This window comes from Dermacentor variabilis, chromosome 2, assembly GCF_050947875.1.
Source record: "Dermacentor variabilis isolate Ectoservices chromosome 2, ASM5094787v1, whole genome shotgun sequence".
Lineage (NCBI taxonomy): Eukaryota > Metazoa > Arthropoda > Arachnida > Ixodida > Ixodidae > Dermacentor > Dermacentor variabilis.
In genome coordinates, this window is record NC_134569.1 from 139,437,748 (window position 1) to 139,456,694 (window position 18,947).

At 46.1% G+C, this 18,947-nt stretch overlaps 1 protein-coding gene across 3 annotated transcripts in view; it reads right to left on the reverse strand.

Annotated features, from left to right (window-relative positions):
* Positions 1 to 246: 246 nt before the first annotated feature.
* LOC142570997 (uncharacterized) overlaps positions 247 to 18,947 on the reverse strand; it is a 79,167-nt gene continuing 60,466 nt past the window's right edge. The window contains exons 1-5 of one of the 3 annotated variants that reach the window (XM_075679291.1): positions 13,500 to 13,630; positions 9,109 to 9,260; positions 6,192 to 6,259; positions 4,168 to 4,254; positions 250 to 503 (exon numbers count right to left, since the gene is read on the reverse strand). In XM_075679291.1, the coding sequence (XP_075535406.1) occupies positions 379 to 503; positions 4,168 to 4,254; positions 6,192 to 6,259; positions 9,109 to 9,260; positions 13,500 to 13,616 (549 nt within the window). In that variant the 5' untranslated portion in view covers positions 13,617 to 13,630 and the 3' untranslated portion in view covers positions 250 to 378. Of the gene's footprint in view, positions 504 to 4,167; positions 4,255 to 6,191; positions 6,260 to 9,108; positions 9,261 to 13,499; positions 13,631 to 18,947 lie in introns of those variants that run through there. The other 2 variants (XM_075679293.1, XM_075679292.1) reach the window with 2 other exon arrangements.

Genomic DNA, 18,947 nt, shown 5'->3' on the forward strand with positions numbered 1-18,947 from the left:
GTTCCATTCTTTGAAGTGATTGACGAAGACCCGAGAGCCGCAATGATGAAAGAAGAGAAAGGAAAGGTTCAGTTTAAAAAAGCAATACTGCCTTGAATCTAATCAGGCATCTGAGTCTACAACGTCGCCTTTAAGGATGGTTGAATTTTTCCATTTTTGGTAGCGATCGCGCAAGGCAGCAGCCTGCATTAGCGATCATCCCAAAAGCGAGAGAGGAGTGCCAGGTTGCTTCTCGTTAAAATACGTACTATATCGATACAGAAATGAGAAGAATCACCTTCAAAAAATTTTCCAGCATTTTATTTTAGGCGGACTACAGAAATACATAAGCACTAGGTACTATCCTGAACCTACTGTCATTTCTCCTGGTCCATCCCATTATACTTGACTGCAAGACTCCTTATCGTAGATCACAACTTCTACCTCGCAGTTCTTTCTGTATTGCTCGGTACATTGACTTGGAACATTGTCTTTGACTTCGTCCGTAGTCCATAGCGTGCACTCTGTGAAAAAATATGAAAAAAGAAGAAATTAAAGCTACTGTATTATCTTAGCTTATCAGTACTCCTTACACTTGGCATTCATTCGTTTCCGGCCTTATCGTGCAGCTTACCTTGTAGCAACCCCAAAAAGAAAAATAATGGATGTATGCCGTGTTCATTTGTATTTAGATGCTTTAATGAAACAACTGATCTTGACGAGACTGCAAAAAGGACTTACTAGTTCTTCTCACAACAAGGTAGATGGTATGGCAGCATTCTTTAACGGCAAATGTTTCGCTAAAATGAGCTCGAACACTTCGTGATTGCCGACACGACTTGAAGAAGAAATGTTGCTTCAAATAAGCCGATGCCTGCCGCGAATATTAAAAGTGGCTCCTACCTCCCTCTAGTCGTACGATGGAAATAAATCGTGAGGCTGCATCGGTATTACTCGTTTATATTGACACGTGGGCATTTTTATCTTTTCTGGGTGAATGCTTTTCTCCGTGTAACAAACCTCATCGCACAGCGCGGTACCCACCCGCATGTATCGAAAGTTTCTCGAAGGTTATCGATGGTTCTGTTGTCAGCGAAGCTTGTGTAATCTGATTGTGATAATTTTCTGGAAGACACGCGGGCACCCGAAATATTTCTTGAACCTTTCATGAGTCGTGTATAAAAGTCGATGCGCTCGACCGGCAGATCACATTTTCGGCGATCGCCGACTGTGCTTGTCGCTATCGTTTTTCTTTCAGTGTAGGTTGTTTTTGAGGGCACAGGTTCGTCCAATAAATCGCTAGCTTCGCCATTCGCCGTTTCGCTGCCTTCTTCAGCGCGAATACTACGTGACACCTGGTGGAGGTGCTAACGGGTTCGTCTACCCAACGCCCCCGCAAAACCGCGAAGGAATATCGAACCCCCAAGACAATACAAACCTCGCCCGAGACCTCCGACCTAGCCGCTGAGTGCAAGGACTTCCCAAGAGCACGGACTGCCGCCTGATAAGACCAGGAAGACCATGACCAGCTCAACAACCACAATGGCAGCCCCTACATCACCCGTTGTGCTTCAACAACCCAGAAAGCTCTCTGCCTTCCGTGTAGCTTCGTCGGAGGATCCGGAAACAGGGCTCGAAACTGGCGAAAGAATCTCGACCTTCAACAACTGGACCGCTGAGGATAAGCTACGCCATGTGTGTTTCTTCTTGGAAGATGCCGCGAAGACTTGCTTCTACGAGCGCTAACGAAAGCTCACACTATGAATAGCTGAACATTTAACTTTCTTTTTAGGTCCTTGTTACTATGGACTTTGTTCGTTTTTGTTTTGCGATTCCTTTTAGTAAGTTTCATTTTATGTTTTGCTCTAGTGTTCGTAGCATCCAGACAATGCTTTTTGAGATGGGTGGCATTGACACGTGGACGTCTTTATCGTTTTCGTATGAGCGCTTTTCACCTTCTATCGAATGTTATCGCTGAGCATGTTACGTGCTAGCATCTATCGGAAGTTTCTCAAATGTTATCTGTGGTTCTGTTGTCACAGAAGCTTGTGTGCGACACGAATTGTGTCGAACTTTCCGGAAGATACGCGGGCACCCCCGATTACTCTGGAAGTTTCAATGACTCGTGTATAAAAGCCGATGCGCCTGAGCGGCAGATCAGATTTTCGACGATCGCCGACTGTGTTCGCCGCTATCGTTGCTCTTAGAGTGTAGCCTGTTCTTTAGGGCATTGGTTCGCCCAATAAAGCGCTAGTTTCGTCAGTCACAGTTTTGCTGCCTTCTTCGCCGTCACTAATACGTGACTATGTAGGCTTGGTATATATAGGGTTTTTTTTTCTTTAGCTGCAGAAAAATTTTAAAATTGACCTGCGGAAGATAGCACAACTCTAACCCGTCATAAAAGTTTGTCGATGAGGTGGCGATTACTTCTCCAAGAAATTAAAACGCTTAGTCAAATAATTATTAAATAACAAGGCAATATTGTGCACCTGTATAGAAGGTACAATGAGCAACGACGACGACAATGCCTTTATTTGAGTAGTCCACAAAAAGAAGTCGTAAATGTGTATGTTTAATAAAGATTGCGAGAATAGAAGTGCACGACTGTAATGGTCTAACTATCTAGGTTCCTTGTGTTAACGAACGACCTACATTAGTTAAGTAATTAGATAAAAGGGCTACTATGTATGCTTTCTGGCTCAGGTTGGAATCGGTTTAGTCTCACTGGCTAATGCACACATTTCTCGTGGTCCACAATCCAAGCACTACAGCATATCTGTTTACTAACCTGCTTTTTCTGTTCAACAAGATAAACGGACAGCACTGAAATGTAGCGTGGCACGAACAGTTGTATTCAGGGTTCTTGAAGACACATTAGTTCAGGTTTATACAACTATAATAAGGGAGAGTTATTACTTAGCACGATGGCTTAAGAATATAGATATGTCATATATTACTTCCAATACGAAAAGTTACGCTGGAGATTGCGAGGATTTGACACCGTAGTTTTCCTTCTATGTTTAATTTATTTTTTATTTAAACCTGACTCATTCTTAGCTGGCATGCAGAGAGTAAGCTTTTTTGTTTAATTTGCTGCAGCTTTCATAAGAAAGAAATGCCGGAAAAAAGCATTTAGGTATATCAAATCAAGCAGTGAAGCATGGAAATTCCTTTAGTTGGTTTCACAAGTACAAATATTGCCTTGAAGTTCAGTGTTTGACGGAAGCCCGTCTGGTCGGGATGAAACATGGTTAAAAGGTACACAAAAGCCCTGGGCACTACGCTGACCAAACGTCTTCTTTTCTTTTAAATCGTACTTCGGTCGGCGTAATGCCCACGGTTTTTGTTTACATTTTAACCAAATATTGCCGAGATCCATGTTTTGCAGAACGTTGTAGACTTAATTACGGGTCTGCAATAGTAATGTAAAAGAACAATCTATTGAGCCAAAGATTTGGGTTCCCTGGCAGACAGTGCATCGGACATATTATAGTGTCTAGTAACAATATTGGAGGTGCATATGGATTAAGCTTTAGTCACCTTTCTGATTGTAAGTATACGGTAAGAATGGTATTCCTCAGCTTTGTGTATTATTTAGCAATGTGTAGCTGCTACACGCAAAAGAAAGGATGTACACGCCAGGACAAACCAGTTAGCAGTGATCGCTAGTTATGCCGGTGATGTTCAGCTCCCAGCAGACGTCAGCGTACGTTCGCACTGCCCAGTCTAAGACAATAGATAGGAACAGTTTCTCGGAAGGTGTCCTAGACTCGGTGTCTTCATTTGTGTCAAGATAGCGGTCGTATTAAGCGATGCAAGTGGCGCCATACAACAAGGCATGATGTCGCTTTCTGTCTTGGTACATACCAATGAGGCGAGGATAACATTTGCGATGTCGTTACTACGTGGCAGCAATGAAGGCCAAATAAATAGGGAAGGTGCAAGTAAACAGAAACATCTAAGTAAACAAATTATCAAGTGCAGTTGTCTAACACCATGGCGCCATATGGTAGGCCCCGCGCAAATGCACTTGCAGAAGCATCGCTCCCACCCTTACAAGAAGTTTGCAACGGCTGCGTTTATGCTAGTTAAATATATTACTATCGCAACCTCAAAACTTCTGAATTTAAAACCCACACTCCCTATGTTGGCCATTTACTTGCCGACTATGAGATGCAAAATTCTTACTTGGCTTCCCGTTATATGGAATGCCCAACACGGCGCACGTCTGGTAGTCGGTATAGATGGCTCTTGCTTCCTGGTTTTGACGGTCATCTGTAAAATTGTGGAATAAATTTAGGCTCACGGTGCGTCTTGTCTTACTCGGCACAAGAGATAACATTCTACCAAACATAGCTTCAGAAAAAGATTTAAGGTCAACATTGTTAATCCATAAGTTCGCAAAAGCAAAAAGAAAGACAGCTTTGAATATTATATTGCAATTTCTCATCTGATGCTCAGTTCACTATGGTTCTCAGCTTAATTACGGTGCCGTTTCAGTTAAAATAAATGCCGATATTCTAACTGATTACTAATCATAGAAGTCAAGTTAGATATTAAATGCTTGAAGAGCACATTGATACATATACAGCTTCCAAAATGAATGGGCAGTTTATTGGTCTGTACATCATTGGATTGCAATACAAGACCAGAATACGCCATATTTCCAGAGTTCTTTGGCGTCATGTTGCTTGACGTTGCTTCTTTTATGAGAACACCAATACAGGCATTTGATTTATTCTGGCATCAGGATTGTTACTATTGCAAAAGGATTTGGATTTTTCTTCGAACTAAAATACAATATGCCATTGCTTTTAACTTGTAGCCGCCAGATATGCAATGTGTTTCACTGAGTCAGTTAGCGTAATATTTATGGATAAGAGTTTCGTTTCCGTGATTACTGTAGGATTTGCAATTACTTGGAATATATGGCATAGATAAAAATCGACAGAATATTAAAAAACAACATTATTCGAAGTGTGAGTATCACAAATCTAAGACCATTTATCGAAGATGCCACGCTGATAAATATGATTCGCCGATTCGATTAACGACTGTGCACTCAAGCTGCGTGTTAGGCATACCTGCCTTATCTGTCATTGCACATATGCATGTTCCGCATGCCCGCAATTGAGAGCATCGACATAATGCACAGCGAAATATTATTAGGTGTCCCTGTTCGGTCTACTGGGTCACAATTTGGCAACACCTTCTGCACATGGGCCAAGTTTCAATGAGCTGGATGGCCTTTGATTTTTGTCCTGGTGGAACAGGTACAGTTATACACCTGTTTTGAGCCATGACTCCTAAGCTTTCTATATATAGGCATGTATATATAGGGATACGGCGCTTCATTCCGCTCCTGTTCTTTTAGTGGAGTATTTTAGTGCAGTTATTTAGTAATATAATAATACTCTGTGTTATACGTTCGCCACAATATTGCCGCAGGTGACTATGTTCCCACACCTGCTTGTCTATTCATACATGGGGTTGATCTGATGCAACGCGTTCAGGATTGGGGCTGTACCACTCGCAAAATTAAAAATTTTTTAACGATTAAAGGCACTTGAAACGAAATATATTTCAAAGTATGTTACCCCATCTGCCGTTTTATCGTTTCTTTCGATTTAGTACAAGGTGGATTTTTTTTAATGTTGCAGCAAGCTGGTGATATCCAGTGACCTTAACAAACGCGGTTGGTGAAAATAATATCAGTGCATATTGACCATTTTCTTTGGCTGCCTCTACATTGTGTCAGCTGTGCGGTCTATGATAATATGTAATTTACGTATTAGAGTTTTAAAGTTCACATGAACGAAAGCAGCTTTGTAGCTTGCGCAATATAGTGTGATAATTTGAAACCGAAGTTTCTGCTGTTGGCCTTTGTCATATTTTCCAGAATAGTCTTTTATACTTTGATCTTGAAAATGTTCATTCATGCCGATTTCTATTTAACTTTCCATCATTTATCAATGAGCCGGCTATATTTCCATACATTTACCAACCAAATATAACTTCCTTTCTACAAGCTTGACTAATTTTTGCGTTTACTCGCAGCTTATGGGCCCCTGCTAAGGCGCTAACTTGTCCTTGTGCGCTCCCTCATTAACTAGTGTTAACCGCAAGTACAATATGACAATAATCCACAGAAGGGAACCGTTTCACTATGCACACTGCTTCAGGTGCAATGCAGTGAGGTATTTTACAGTTACCGTCATCGACAGTGACGAATGCCTTGTCCGGTGCGTCTCCTTTCACGAAGTGGTACGTGATGTTCTTCCTGAAATGATCATTAGAAATTGTGAGCACTTCATAAATCAAGTAGAAGAGTACAAAAAATCAAGAACGGCCACCTCTCATGGCTTTCCCCATTTCACTCCAATGAATTATATCTGTTGTTGATACATCTGATCATTTCAACCAATTCATCGTAAGTTTTATCAGTGATTTGTGGTTGGAAAGTGCGGTTAGGTCTGCCGATCTTCTTATCCTACAAGGATTTTTAATGATGTGGAATTTCTAGTACATTTGTTCCTATTGCGCGCATTCTCACAATGTACGCGGGAGTGTCCTCCGGTTGGAAGAAATAGTTGATCGGCGCATTTGGTTATGTTGTTTTCTGCACAATAAGATATTGTACTATGACCACACCAAGAAAGAAAGATATTAGGCAACAATGTGAAAGAATAAATTATCATTTACCAAGGCTGTAGCAAGAGCCCACAAAGAACCCCCCCGCCCCGGGATTCTGAAAGAAAGAGCCAAATTTTAAGAAATATTAGCCCCGGTGATGGATTTTAACCTGGAACCGAAGGTTTTCCGGGCGGTCCCTCCAGTAACTTAGTTAACCTTTTGGGTTACCAGATTGACGAGCAAGGACGAATTGGTCGAGAAATGAAAGCACACGTAGGGACTCTGAATATGGCAAATCAGTTTTCTGAAAGCCCGCAAGGTAAAGGAAAAATCTTGTAACATTTTAGGCTTAAAGGCTGTATGTATGGGCTACTGCAAGCGATATAGCTTATTTTAAAAATATTTAATTTCACATTGCAGTAAGGTGCGTCAACGTTGAATAAAAATACTGAATTCGACTACGGCGACAAATCTGGTGCCGTCCAGAGAGCCCACGATGTGGTGGCCAGGTTCGGCCTGCCCGTCCCAACATGGAAGCGGCCCGTTGCGCGATGGTCGCGCATCTCAGGAGTGTAAATAATATTTTTTTCATCCATTCATGCATCCATCCATTCGAAACATAATGCTCGGCGCACAATGAGTTTTCGCGCACTCACTCACACTGGTGGCGGACATTACTGCGGGTGTTTTAAATGACAATACTATAATAAATTAACTAATTTCTTCTAAATATTATTCACTAAATAAAGTGTATGATAATAATGTTAGTGAACTTGAGAACATCGCTAAATTGAAGGCAGATTTGTTCGCTGGAAATTTTGCTAATCAATATTTTTAGAAACTGGTGACCAAATAGGCTAGCCCAATGTTATCATTTTTTAAACGACTGCGCTAAATCTAGTCTAAATGTGCAGTTTTGAGAAATTTGATCGTCATAGAAGATTATGCAACGCAGGTTTGAAAATGTCATTATGCTTTATTTATACCCCGATTTCTTTATTTAATATGATAATTATTAGTGAAAGCGAGCCGGTCAAACGGTGTATTGGTGGCGACAGCCACAACTTATATACATGAGTCTGCATGAATGTAGTTCGTTCAACTTATATTTATAGGCTAATACGCAGCTCGAATTATCATCGGCGCCGGCAAATGCGTGCGTGGGCGTTAGTTTACGCTAGAGAGAGGGGCCCACTTTTACAGTTCCGCGCACTGCCATAATTGTCATAAACAGTGCCTGTGGGTGCGTGCCGGTTGCACAAACGCTGATATACCACATGATATATGTCGCACGGCGCTCCGGCGTTTGCGTTGACCAGAGTGCCACCTCCGCGACCATTGCCAGTAGAACGAACATTACCGGAAGCGGCCGTAATTGCGCTGGCGCACACCTAGACTGTATCTAAAATACTATATACGGCTCCCCGTGCTGATGCACCCAATTCGGAGGAGTGCAGATGCCATCTGTCCATCCACCGCTGCGTTCCCGCCGTTGGTCGAGCTGGGGCGCAGGTTGGTTCTAAACACGGTGCATTTCAGCCGCGCAGCACATTTCACATGGCGGTTTCATTGGCCGGTTCTCGTGTGCGTGCGGTCCCCGATGGACTATTCACGAGCCTTATTATTTGAAACAGTGGACCCTGAAAAGTCTGGCACTAATGCCCTTAACAACATCGTATTAGTGTTTTCCTCATTTTCTGTTTAGCAGTGAGAAAGCTTCGCCGCTGAAGAATTCCTTCTTTTCCGGTATTGAGCGAGGTACCACCACCGTTGTGGGACACTCGACCTGCGAGTGTGCCGACCCGGTGCCAGCATCCACAAGAAAGATATTACGCTAGAATTGCTCATAAAACAAATTATCAGCCATTCCTCATGCTGCACATGCCTTTAGTGAAGGCAACCGGTCAATGGCAAAGAGCCCTTACAAACAAATATCTGTCTGAATTTCTTCACAGAAGTTTAACACAGGACCGCGTAAGGGCATCTGTAATAACAGCTTGGTCGGTTATGTAAATATTCCTGTAGAAATCCACAAGTCTCAAAGCGCTCAGTATTATTCACTCCTCTTGAACATGACGCCACCTTTCCATCATTATATTCTTGTATTCTTAACTATTGCGGTTAAAAACCGTAGCAAAGTGATACAGTGACAGGTCCGACTGATTGTCCTCTTTGCATATATAATACACAGCTCTACAATAAATCAGTCAAAGCTTCATACGACACCATGACCTTGTTAACTTTCGAATTCATTTTACTATAGTTCGCTGCTTATGAGGTCGTCTAGCTTAGGCTAAATTACCATGGTATTTGGTATCTTTTTCCAGGGTATGCTACATACATATCTAGAGGTTGCAGCATTGTTGTCTGTAAGCCGATCAAGGTGTATTGCGGAGCACTCATGGCAAGGTATTGACAATATTAGGATTGGCCCTTCTTTGAATTGTCTGCTTTAGCGATCACTCAATCCTCTAGGGCTAAACGATCATAACTCACTTCACATGGCCATTCAGGCCCTTCAGTAGCCAGACGTAATCAGCAGCTGGTCCATCTTTATCAAATTTCGTTCGGACAGCGGTCAGACAATCGAGATCTCCATCATTGTCAATGTCGAATATGGCGACGCCGTAGGGATGCGTCTCAAAAAGCTGGAATATAGCACAATTGCATTGAAATGAGGTAAAATAAATATATATGGGGCAAAATAAAAGTCACTATACGATCATACCTTCAAAACAGTGTGTCGAGTAGTTAAGTGCAAGAAGTGTCCGATAGGTTAGGATTAGCAAAACTTAGGGTCTCAATTCCGACACTAATCCTTTGTTTGTTGTAGAACCTCCGAAGCAACGGTGTAACATATCCAACTGTAGATATCTCATTCACATCACTATAGCCACAGAAACATATCTTTGTACATTCGATAGGTACACTTGCGCAAAGTAGCGCTTCATTTTGATCGAATAAAATCATAAGATGAACAAATATCATCTCTACAGTTCACGTTCACACATTAGTGTGAAGTAAGTTACGGTCACTCAAACTAAGGACTGCATTGCTACGGTCAATTAGTAGATTAAAAGGACGCACAATTTCCCAGCTACAGCTTGTTTTCCAGTTTCGCCGACCGCCTTCGCCATCGGTCTTCATGCTTTAGCGCCGCAATGAATCAATGACGGACAACGTGCAGCCGCTGCTTGAAGGCGAGCGTAAGTGACGCGCGTCTTGATGACTAACATAGACATCTTCTTTAAAAAATATTTTGGGAATGAAGTACGGGTTCCTTAGTGCGTCGGCTCGGATGGCATAGTTTATTTATGCTGCAGCCAAATGCAAGGAAATCCGTGCCAGTTCTATGCAAGAACCGCTAAATGACAATGTATAGTAGACGAGAAGAAAGGGGGTTAACCGAGGGGCCCGATTTTTATTAGTCATATCATGAGAAGCCAACAAACACAGACACCAAGGACAACTTAAGGGAAATTACATGCGCTGAATAAATGAAATAAAGAAACGATAAATTAGTGGAAATTAAAGTGGATGAAAAAACAAGTTGCCGCAGGTGGGAGCCGAACCCACAACCTTCGCATTTCACGCGCGATGCTCTATCAATTCAGCTACCGCGGCGGCGTTTCTCCATCCACTTTCTTGGGTATTTATGTGTACTAGTAGAACCCTGGGAGTGTTAGCCAGCGCCACCACTCATAGACCTTGGTGGCGGACGTGGAACGTCGTTTTTGCCGCAGGCGTCACGAGAACGTGATCTTTTTGGGTGAAGGCAACTGGTCAATAAACCCACATATGCTACCTGAAGGCATCAATGTTGCCGGATTCGAGACCCTCATTATGTAATAAACCTATAGTAGAGACATTTATTGTCGGCTTATAGGCCTCTCTTAGCCATACATAACTTGTAATTAATAGTGTGTGATTTGCATTGGATACATTGGTATTTTTGAACTTGTGCGTGACAGCTCTTAAGCCTCAACTGTTTATTTCGCAGGTCGCGCGCTGGAGATGATGACGCTTGCCATGATGTATATATACAGATGAAAAATTTGAAGGGATAAAATAATGCTCACACAATTTCCCCCGCGCGCAGGAGCGGCCAACCTGGCCGCTGGTTACGCTGGTTATCGCGGGAAAGGCCGTATAAAAGGTTTCAAACGCGAAACATACACAATCTCTGTGGCCCGGCGGCAGCCGTCCAAGGGCGGAACAACTGGAGTGACACGAAAGTTAACTGGCGAAGTGGTTTCCCAAAAAATGCAGGGCCCGATAAAACGGGACTGAAATTTGTCGCACAATCCAGGAGCGCGAACTGGGGTCCACAGTAACACTTCGTCTCCAGGCTGGAAAGAAACTTCACGGTGAGATGCATCATTGCGAATTTTGTGGTCTTGTTGACTGGCGTCGGTGTTGAGGCTGGCACGTTGGCGACACCCGGCAATGTGCGAAACGAACTGCTCACACACTGATGTCAACGAAGGCACGGGGACACCGAAGAAAGACACGTCGAATGTAGTGATTGGTTGGCGACCATACAAAAGGAAAAAGGGCGAGTAGTCCGTAGTGCGTTGGACGGCCGTGTTGTATGCGAAAGTGACGCATGGCAGAATGACATCCTTATTACTGTGGCCAGGGTTGATGTACCTAGATATTATGTCGGCCAGCGTGCGATGAAAGCGCTCGGTGAAAACATTAGTTTGAGGGTGGTAGCTGGAAGTCATTTTATGGATTGTATTGGACGCACGGAGAACATCGTCGAGAAGTTTAGAGAGAAAGGTCCTGCCGCGGTCACTCAAAAGGACACGTGGGGCTCCATGCCATAAAAAAAGATGGCTTCCAAGAAAAAGGGTGCAACCTCCACTGTGGATCCCGAAGATAGTGCGGCTGTTTCAGCGTACCGTGTCAAGTGGTCTACAGCTGTGACGATTCATCGTTTACCACCAGTGGTTAAGGGTAGCGGTCATTAGAGGTCGATACCAACGACTGAGAAAGGAGCTTCAGGATACGGGACAGGTTGGGGCAGTCCAGCCGGAGGTGAGGTTAGTCGTTTGCGGTGTTGGCAGAGCGAGCAGGAAGCCACGTATTTCGCTACGCTGGTCGCAAGTCCAGGCCAAGAGAAGCGGATGTGAATTCGCTCATGGTTTTTCTGGAAACCAAAGTGACCGGCAGTGCATCGTCATGAATGGTCTCCAATATCTGGGCCCGAAGGGATCGGGGAACGACAGGAACCCAACGGTGTCCTTCGGGGTGAAACACGTGCTGGTGTAATATAGAATTTTTAAGTTCGTCAACTACCGACGGAGCCGAGCGTTAGGTGGGCGAGATGACCAGCGAATACGTTCCATAACGGAGCAGCAGTAGGAGTCATTACGCTGGCTAGAGACAAACGTCTGAGAATGGCTGGAAGGGAGCCGGTCGAGACCTGCGAGCGAAGGGAATGCAGGCGACGCGCCCTGCGGTTTCCTCACGGAAGGTGGTAAGCAAGCAGCGTTTGAGGACGGTGGTAAGGGACAACGAGAGAGAGCATCAGCATCCTGGTGTTTCTTTTCAAACTTGTAGGTGACGTCGAAGTCGTATTCTTGTAAACGTAGTATCCAACGGCCGAGACGTCCGTTTAAATTCTTTAGCGTCGCCAACCAGCACAAGGCGTGGTGATCAGTACCGACCGTAAAGTGGCGACCATGCAGATAAGGCCGAAAATTTTGGACGGACCAAACAACGGCGAGACACGCTTGCTCGGTAATCGTATAATTTTTCTCTGCAGTTGTTAGCGTGCGACTTGCGTATGGCACCCAACGTTCTTCAGAATTTTGCTGATGTTGCAGAAGAACAGCGCCGATACCATGTCCGCTGGCACCAGTATGTAGAAGAGCACAGGTTTGGACGTGAGGGCACGCTTGAGGGCATCAAAAGCAGCTTGGCATTCATCCGACTATACGTAGGAGGAATGAGTTGATGGAGCTGCGCCGCAATGGTGGCACTGTTACGAATGAAGCGCCGGAAGTACAATGCTAGGCCAAGGAAGCTACGCAAGTTTTGGCGCGTTGAGGCCTGCGGAAGCGGAAATCAGCGGTAATCTTGTCGGGGTCATGTCGGAAGCCCTCCTTGCTGACAAGGTGTCCGAGCACTTTAAAGGCTTTGGTGACGAACTGGCACTTTCTGTATACAGCTGAAGGCCAGCAGTTGAGAGGCATGTCAGAATTTCCTCAAGGCGAAGCAAGTGCTGATGGATGGTCGACGAAAATATGATGATGTCGTCAAGGTAGCATAAGAAAGTCTTCCACTTTATGCCCCGTAGTACGGTGTCACTCATCAGCTCAAATGTGGCGGGAGCATTACACAGGCCAAAAGGCATCACGTAAAATTCTTAAAGTCCAGCGGGTGTGGCAAATGCGGTTTTATCCTTGTCTGCTTCATGCATGGGGATCTGCCAGTATCCGGAGCGTAGATCAAAGCTGGAGAAATACTCCCCGCCTTGTACAGAATCTGTCGCATCATCGATTCGGGGCAGTGGATATACATCTTTGCGGGTTATTTTGTTCAAGTCATGGTTTTCTACGCAAAATCGCATTAAGCCGTCTTTCTTACGCACCAAAACAACAGATGACGACCAAGGGCTTGAGCATGGGCGGATTATGCTAGGTTTCAGCATGTCGGAAACATGTGTATCGATGATCTGGCGTTCAGCGGAAGAAATGCGATATATATATATATATATATATATATATATATATATATATATATATATATATATATATATATATATATACAAACACCGCAAATTTGGAGGGAATAACCTAATAACCTAAGAAGCTATACCTTTAAATATGCACGCTTTGCAAAAGTTTAAGAGAAAAAGGTAAAACAGGGATAATACGTACCTTCATTATATCTGGGACATCATTCTGTGTCTCTGTATTGGAGTCCCCGAAACCTGGCAGCGATTTCAACCAAATGGTGCAGATACAGGCTACGACTATTATATTTGCTTGCCGCATTTTACTTCGACCTGGTGCCGTGTGTTTGTGACCCGAACGAAACGCTACCCTCTTTTATATGAACACGACACGGCTCTATTCAGCGTGTGCTTCGACAGAAGTTAATTGCGGCTTGTGCAGCATTTGAGCATATTGCTGTGAGAGCAAATTGCAAAACTTCATTTTTTTCCTTTTCCTTTGCGATGAATTTGTTCTAGATGACCGGCCAGAAAGATTGTGACGGCAATTTCAGGCTGGCCAATTATTTGTGCCGTCAGTCGCCGGGCAACAACCTTTTACAGACAGTTCAGTGGACCTTCTAACGTTTCCACCTGTCTTTTATCCGTAACACAATGGAGGACGTTTTTTGTTCCGCGTAGGCCTATATTCGCTGTTTATCCTCTTCTTTTCAGCTGCTTCCAATTTTACAATAAGGCACAGTTCATTCCAGTTCTATCTTGCTCTTTCACAAGGATAACCGACGTAGACAAAAAGTACCATGCCTGTAAATATTAAGATAAGGTGAGCTTACATATGTTTTCGCTTCCGGCAATAGTTGACAGTTATGTATAAAACATGATACAAAGGTGTACACTTCACTAAGATAAAGGTAACATCTGACTTCACTCCTACCTGTTACGACCACACAGGTTGCAAATATATTTGCAATGACGCACATGAGCCACGAAATAATTACATGAATTCGATGTTATGCGAAGCCTTTTTCACGTATCAGGCCGTTTGGTGATGCTTGCGTTTATGCAAGTTGTTACCGAATAGACAGGCATGTTTGCGAACGCTGATTAGTTCACTTGTAGGGCCAACGGACGTATACCCAACGCCCTACCGAACGTCTCAAAATGGGCCTCTGGTGGAGATCATCACACCGGCTGGAACGGCTGCACATCCATTTCTTTTTATTTCGTAAGACCTTAAACATATGCCTGTGTACCTGCACGTTTGTTACGCTGACACATTAGTTAAATTTCCAGAAATATTGCATAATCTTTGACCAAGCTGAATAGAAGTTTGGGCTTGCTCCACAAAGCCCCGTTAACATATGTCTCGATCGGGCATACGTATCCTGGCGTAGGTACTACCTTGGGAAACTGGCAAATTGTCTAAGCGAGCACGTCTACGAATACCTATGTAGCTGTTTACGCTCAAAATGGTGAGGTGCCAGAGACCGCTGTCGGAATTTGCAGTTGCAACCCTTACGGCTTCCCTTGTTGCCGTTGTCCATTTCAGAATTTCGTTATATATATATATATATATATATATATATATATATATATATATATATATATATATATATATATATATATATACCGTAATGTGAAATCACCGTTTTGCACTGCATGCAAAATGTGTCGAGAGTGGAAATGCTTTTGCTCCTTTTGACCGGCCCCACTTCCGGTTGAGGAGTGACAGCGTGCCTTGATTACCAAAGTAAACTGTAAACAACTGTACAAACCGAAAATTTTGCACGAAACGGTTAAAAGACCCGTGTGTTGCGCAGAAAATTTCCTGTTGCCGTATTGCCCTGGACATCGTTTAGGGAAAAAATTTGAATCGCAACAACACAGGCCCTCTGCATGGAGCAGAGACATTACTGAACTACTTGAATTCTTCAAAGTGAGATCATCATCGTCATCATCATCATCATCATCATCATCATCATGATCATCATCATCATCCTTGTTACGCCCACTGCAGGGCAAAGGCCTCTGACATACTTCTCCAATTACCCCGGTCATGTACGAATTGTGGCCGTGTAGTCCCTGCAAACTTCTTAATCTCATCCGTCCACCTAACTTTTTGCCGCTCCATCCTACGCTTCCGTTCCCTTGGAATCCAATCCGTAACCCTTAATAACCATCGGTTATCTTCCCTCCTCATTACATGTCCTGCCCATGCCCCCCCCCCCCATTTCTTTTTCTTGATTTCAACTGAGATGTCCATAACTCGCGTTTGTTCCCTCACCCAATATGGTCTATCGCCGTCTCACCCAAAGTGAGAAAGCACCAAAAAATTGTAAGGTACAGCCTAAACAGAACCTACAGGCATGATAGTCTCGGATTGAAATTTGAATATACCTGAAAACATGAATCCATTACGGGGAAAATCAAACATAAACTACTTTTGCAGATTTTCGAGCATTGACACAGTGACGCGCTGCGCTCGGTTCCTTGGAACAACACCATCCAGATAGCGCTCGAATCCACGCATCCGCGTCCTACGGAAAAGGCTGCGTTTCTACCAGAAAGCTCGCCTGCTCGCCTTCGTGCATAGCGTTCGCCGTCTGCGTGGTTCTATGCAACCGTGGTCGGAAAGCGTGAGCATCTCGCAGCATAACGACGCTACCAGGGTGGGTGGAGCATAGCAGGGGAGAAGGAGCGGCGCGCATGCGAGCGACGAAACGCGCTGGCTAGGGTGCCTCAATGTCCTTGCCCGCCGCTCCGTACAGAGTGGAGACAACTGCGGTGTCTACAACGGCGCAGGCCGCGCGAATCGTGGACGCCGAAGTAGGCATCTTTGGCCGACGTCGTACGGGCGCGTTGCCGGTGCTCGTGTGTCTTGTGTGCGGTTTGGCACTGCTTTACTCTCCTTCCCCCAGTTCCACTAGCCTCTAGAGTTTGTGATAGCAAAGCCACGCATAATTTTTATTGTTAACATGGTAAAGAATTACGAACTCTTCCCCTACTGAAAAATACGGGTAACCGAAGCCTGTGCTGCGTGCATCTGACCTTCGTCATTGTTAAGTAACCCACAGGTAACGGTGCCGGATGGCTTCGGCCTCCCGCTCCTTCAGCTCGGGATCTTCTTTTCGTTGCTCTCGGATTGCCTGGACTCCGGTGGCTCTAAACACGCGTTTATAGTCCAACATTATCAGGACGCGGGCTACCGTCGACAGGCTTCACCGCTTCCGCCGATACCGTTCACAGCCCTCCAAGCCACCGAAATTGAATACAAAGTCTACTCACGCCGTGAAGGCACACAGTGCAGCCACGGCCCACCAGCCCATCGCCTCACCACCGCCTGCCCCGTTACCATACAATACCCCTATTCTAGTATTCACCGTCACCCCCTGCACTACCCCACTCCGCCGTCACGCTCCCCATTCTCGCCTCCCAGCGGATCTCTTGAAGATCGTCTTCAGACCGGGAAGAGAGCTTGACCAATGTACTACCAGAAACGGAGCCCTGCTACAAATCATCTGCACTCCTGCCATGATCGACTACACCGCCGCCCGCACAGCCGACCGTGTACGGATACATCCGTACAACAACTCCCTTACTGTCAACACCACATCTGAGCCGTGCACTCGACTCTACCTCCGGGTCTCGGAACACCGCCTGCGTCCCACTTCTTACCCACTGCATAACTGCATGACCGCATCCAAGAACGCCCTCCACGGCATCATATACAACACCGTGGACTCCCAAGCCCAGCACGAGATCGTCCAAGATCTCCAATGCATGAATGTTAACACGCCTGCGCCATCGCCGACGCACGCCAGAAGGGGCGCTCTAAATTCATCTCATCGCTTTCGTCGGCACTTCTACCCTCCACTCTACCGTCGTCTCCAACTGCGGGATCTACCGACGCCACCCATTCCGCCCGAAAGCCGAGGCCTGCACACACTCTAGGCTCCTGGCCCCCGCGCAGGTGTCTGAACTAAGCCCAAGTCCGACTTCTACCACCGCTGCCGCCAGGCCCACAAGGCAGTCGAGGACCCGACATGCGTCCCCTGCTGCATCCCGTGCAAGTTAGCCCACATAACTAGCTCGCGCCCGTGAGGGCTTCACTTCACGAAACGGCCCATCTTTACCCCCGCCCACCTCGAAACCCCAGCCTCACCCCCCAGCGCCACCCACAAGGCCCATCCTCAAGACCTCCTGGCCTTCCTGTTCCCGCTGCCTCTCGGTCTCCCTTGGTGCCCAGTCTGCCAGCCGCCAGCGCTGCGTCTCCTTCCCGCCTCTGCCTATGTTCGAGGCAACCACCGCGGCCGCCGCCACCACCACACCGCCGGTAAGCTGGAAGTCGCAACCTCACACGTCGTACCCCCCAACCGCAGCCCTCCAACTCCAGCTCCAACTTCAGGAGCTGTCGCCGATGAACACGAGGTCCAGGGCTGCTTCATCGCCCGCCTCCTCTCCCAATCGCCCCCCCCCCGCCGTACAAGCGCCGATCACCTTCCTGCGAGCCCGTCGCGCCTGAGCGTGACGTCATTCGTCGAACAGCCTCCTTCTCGGAGGCCTTTGAGCAACGCGTCATGGTCCGCTTCGCGCGACTTGAGGAGCGCGTCACCAGTATCGACACCCGCGTGGCCGCCATCGTATGCAACCTCAACACCCTAGACACCAGGATCGCCGCCCTAGAGGCCCGCCAAAGCGCGACAGAGGTCACTCTCGCTGCGCATCTCGGTCCCCGTCGCACTCACTCCGGGACCTTCACCACCTCTGTCGGGTGACCCCGCAATCTGTCATTACCAGACACCGCACGCCCCTTAATCTTTGGCAGTGGAACATGGGGGGTTCCGCTGCAAACAGAACACCCTCCATCTTCACCTCCAGAACACTCTTCCCTCCATCCTAGCACTCCAGGAACCCCTAGCTCTAGTGAAACTGCTCGACTGCATCTCCTTTTATCCTCATTTCGAGGCACACATAAATGTTGCCACGCTGGTGAACGCAACCTTGCGGCTGTGCTGCAATAGTTGGAAGTTTCAGACTGTGCCCATCTCCTCCTCGATATCCTTCCTCGCCGTCGCACTGAGACGACTTCTTTGTTCTTAATGTGTACAGCCCTCCCAAAGCTCCTTCAGCTCTTCTCCATCTCGTCCTCTTCAGAGCGCTCTCCTGGGCAGGCCGCAACGCCCTGGTCGTTCTAGGCGACTTGAATTATCTCCATACCAGCTGAGGCTACCCCCAGAACACCCGAGAGGGCTAATCACTCTGTACTTTCATCCACAACGAGAGCCTTTCGGTCCTTAATGACTCCGCTTGCCCCACCACGATCGGATCCAGTGTTCAACGAGACGCCAATTCGGAACTTACCCTCGCCAAAAATGTCGCAAATCCTGCCTGGCTAAAACGGGGTCTTCTTCAATAGCGATAACTACGTCATCTGCATCACATTCCCACTCACGTCCATTGCTCACGTCACTCACGTCCTAACCCAGATAGTTGACTGGGGCAGCTTCCGCTCCACTCATCTCTCTATTTCCTTTTCTGCTCATATCACCGATCTCTCTGTCTGGATTGAGACCCTTTTGGTGGGCGTCGATACTGCCACATTCACACTCCCTGCAGCACGCACTCCAGTGCGGCAGACATCCGTCAGCTGCAC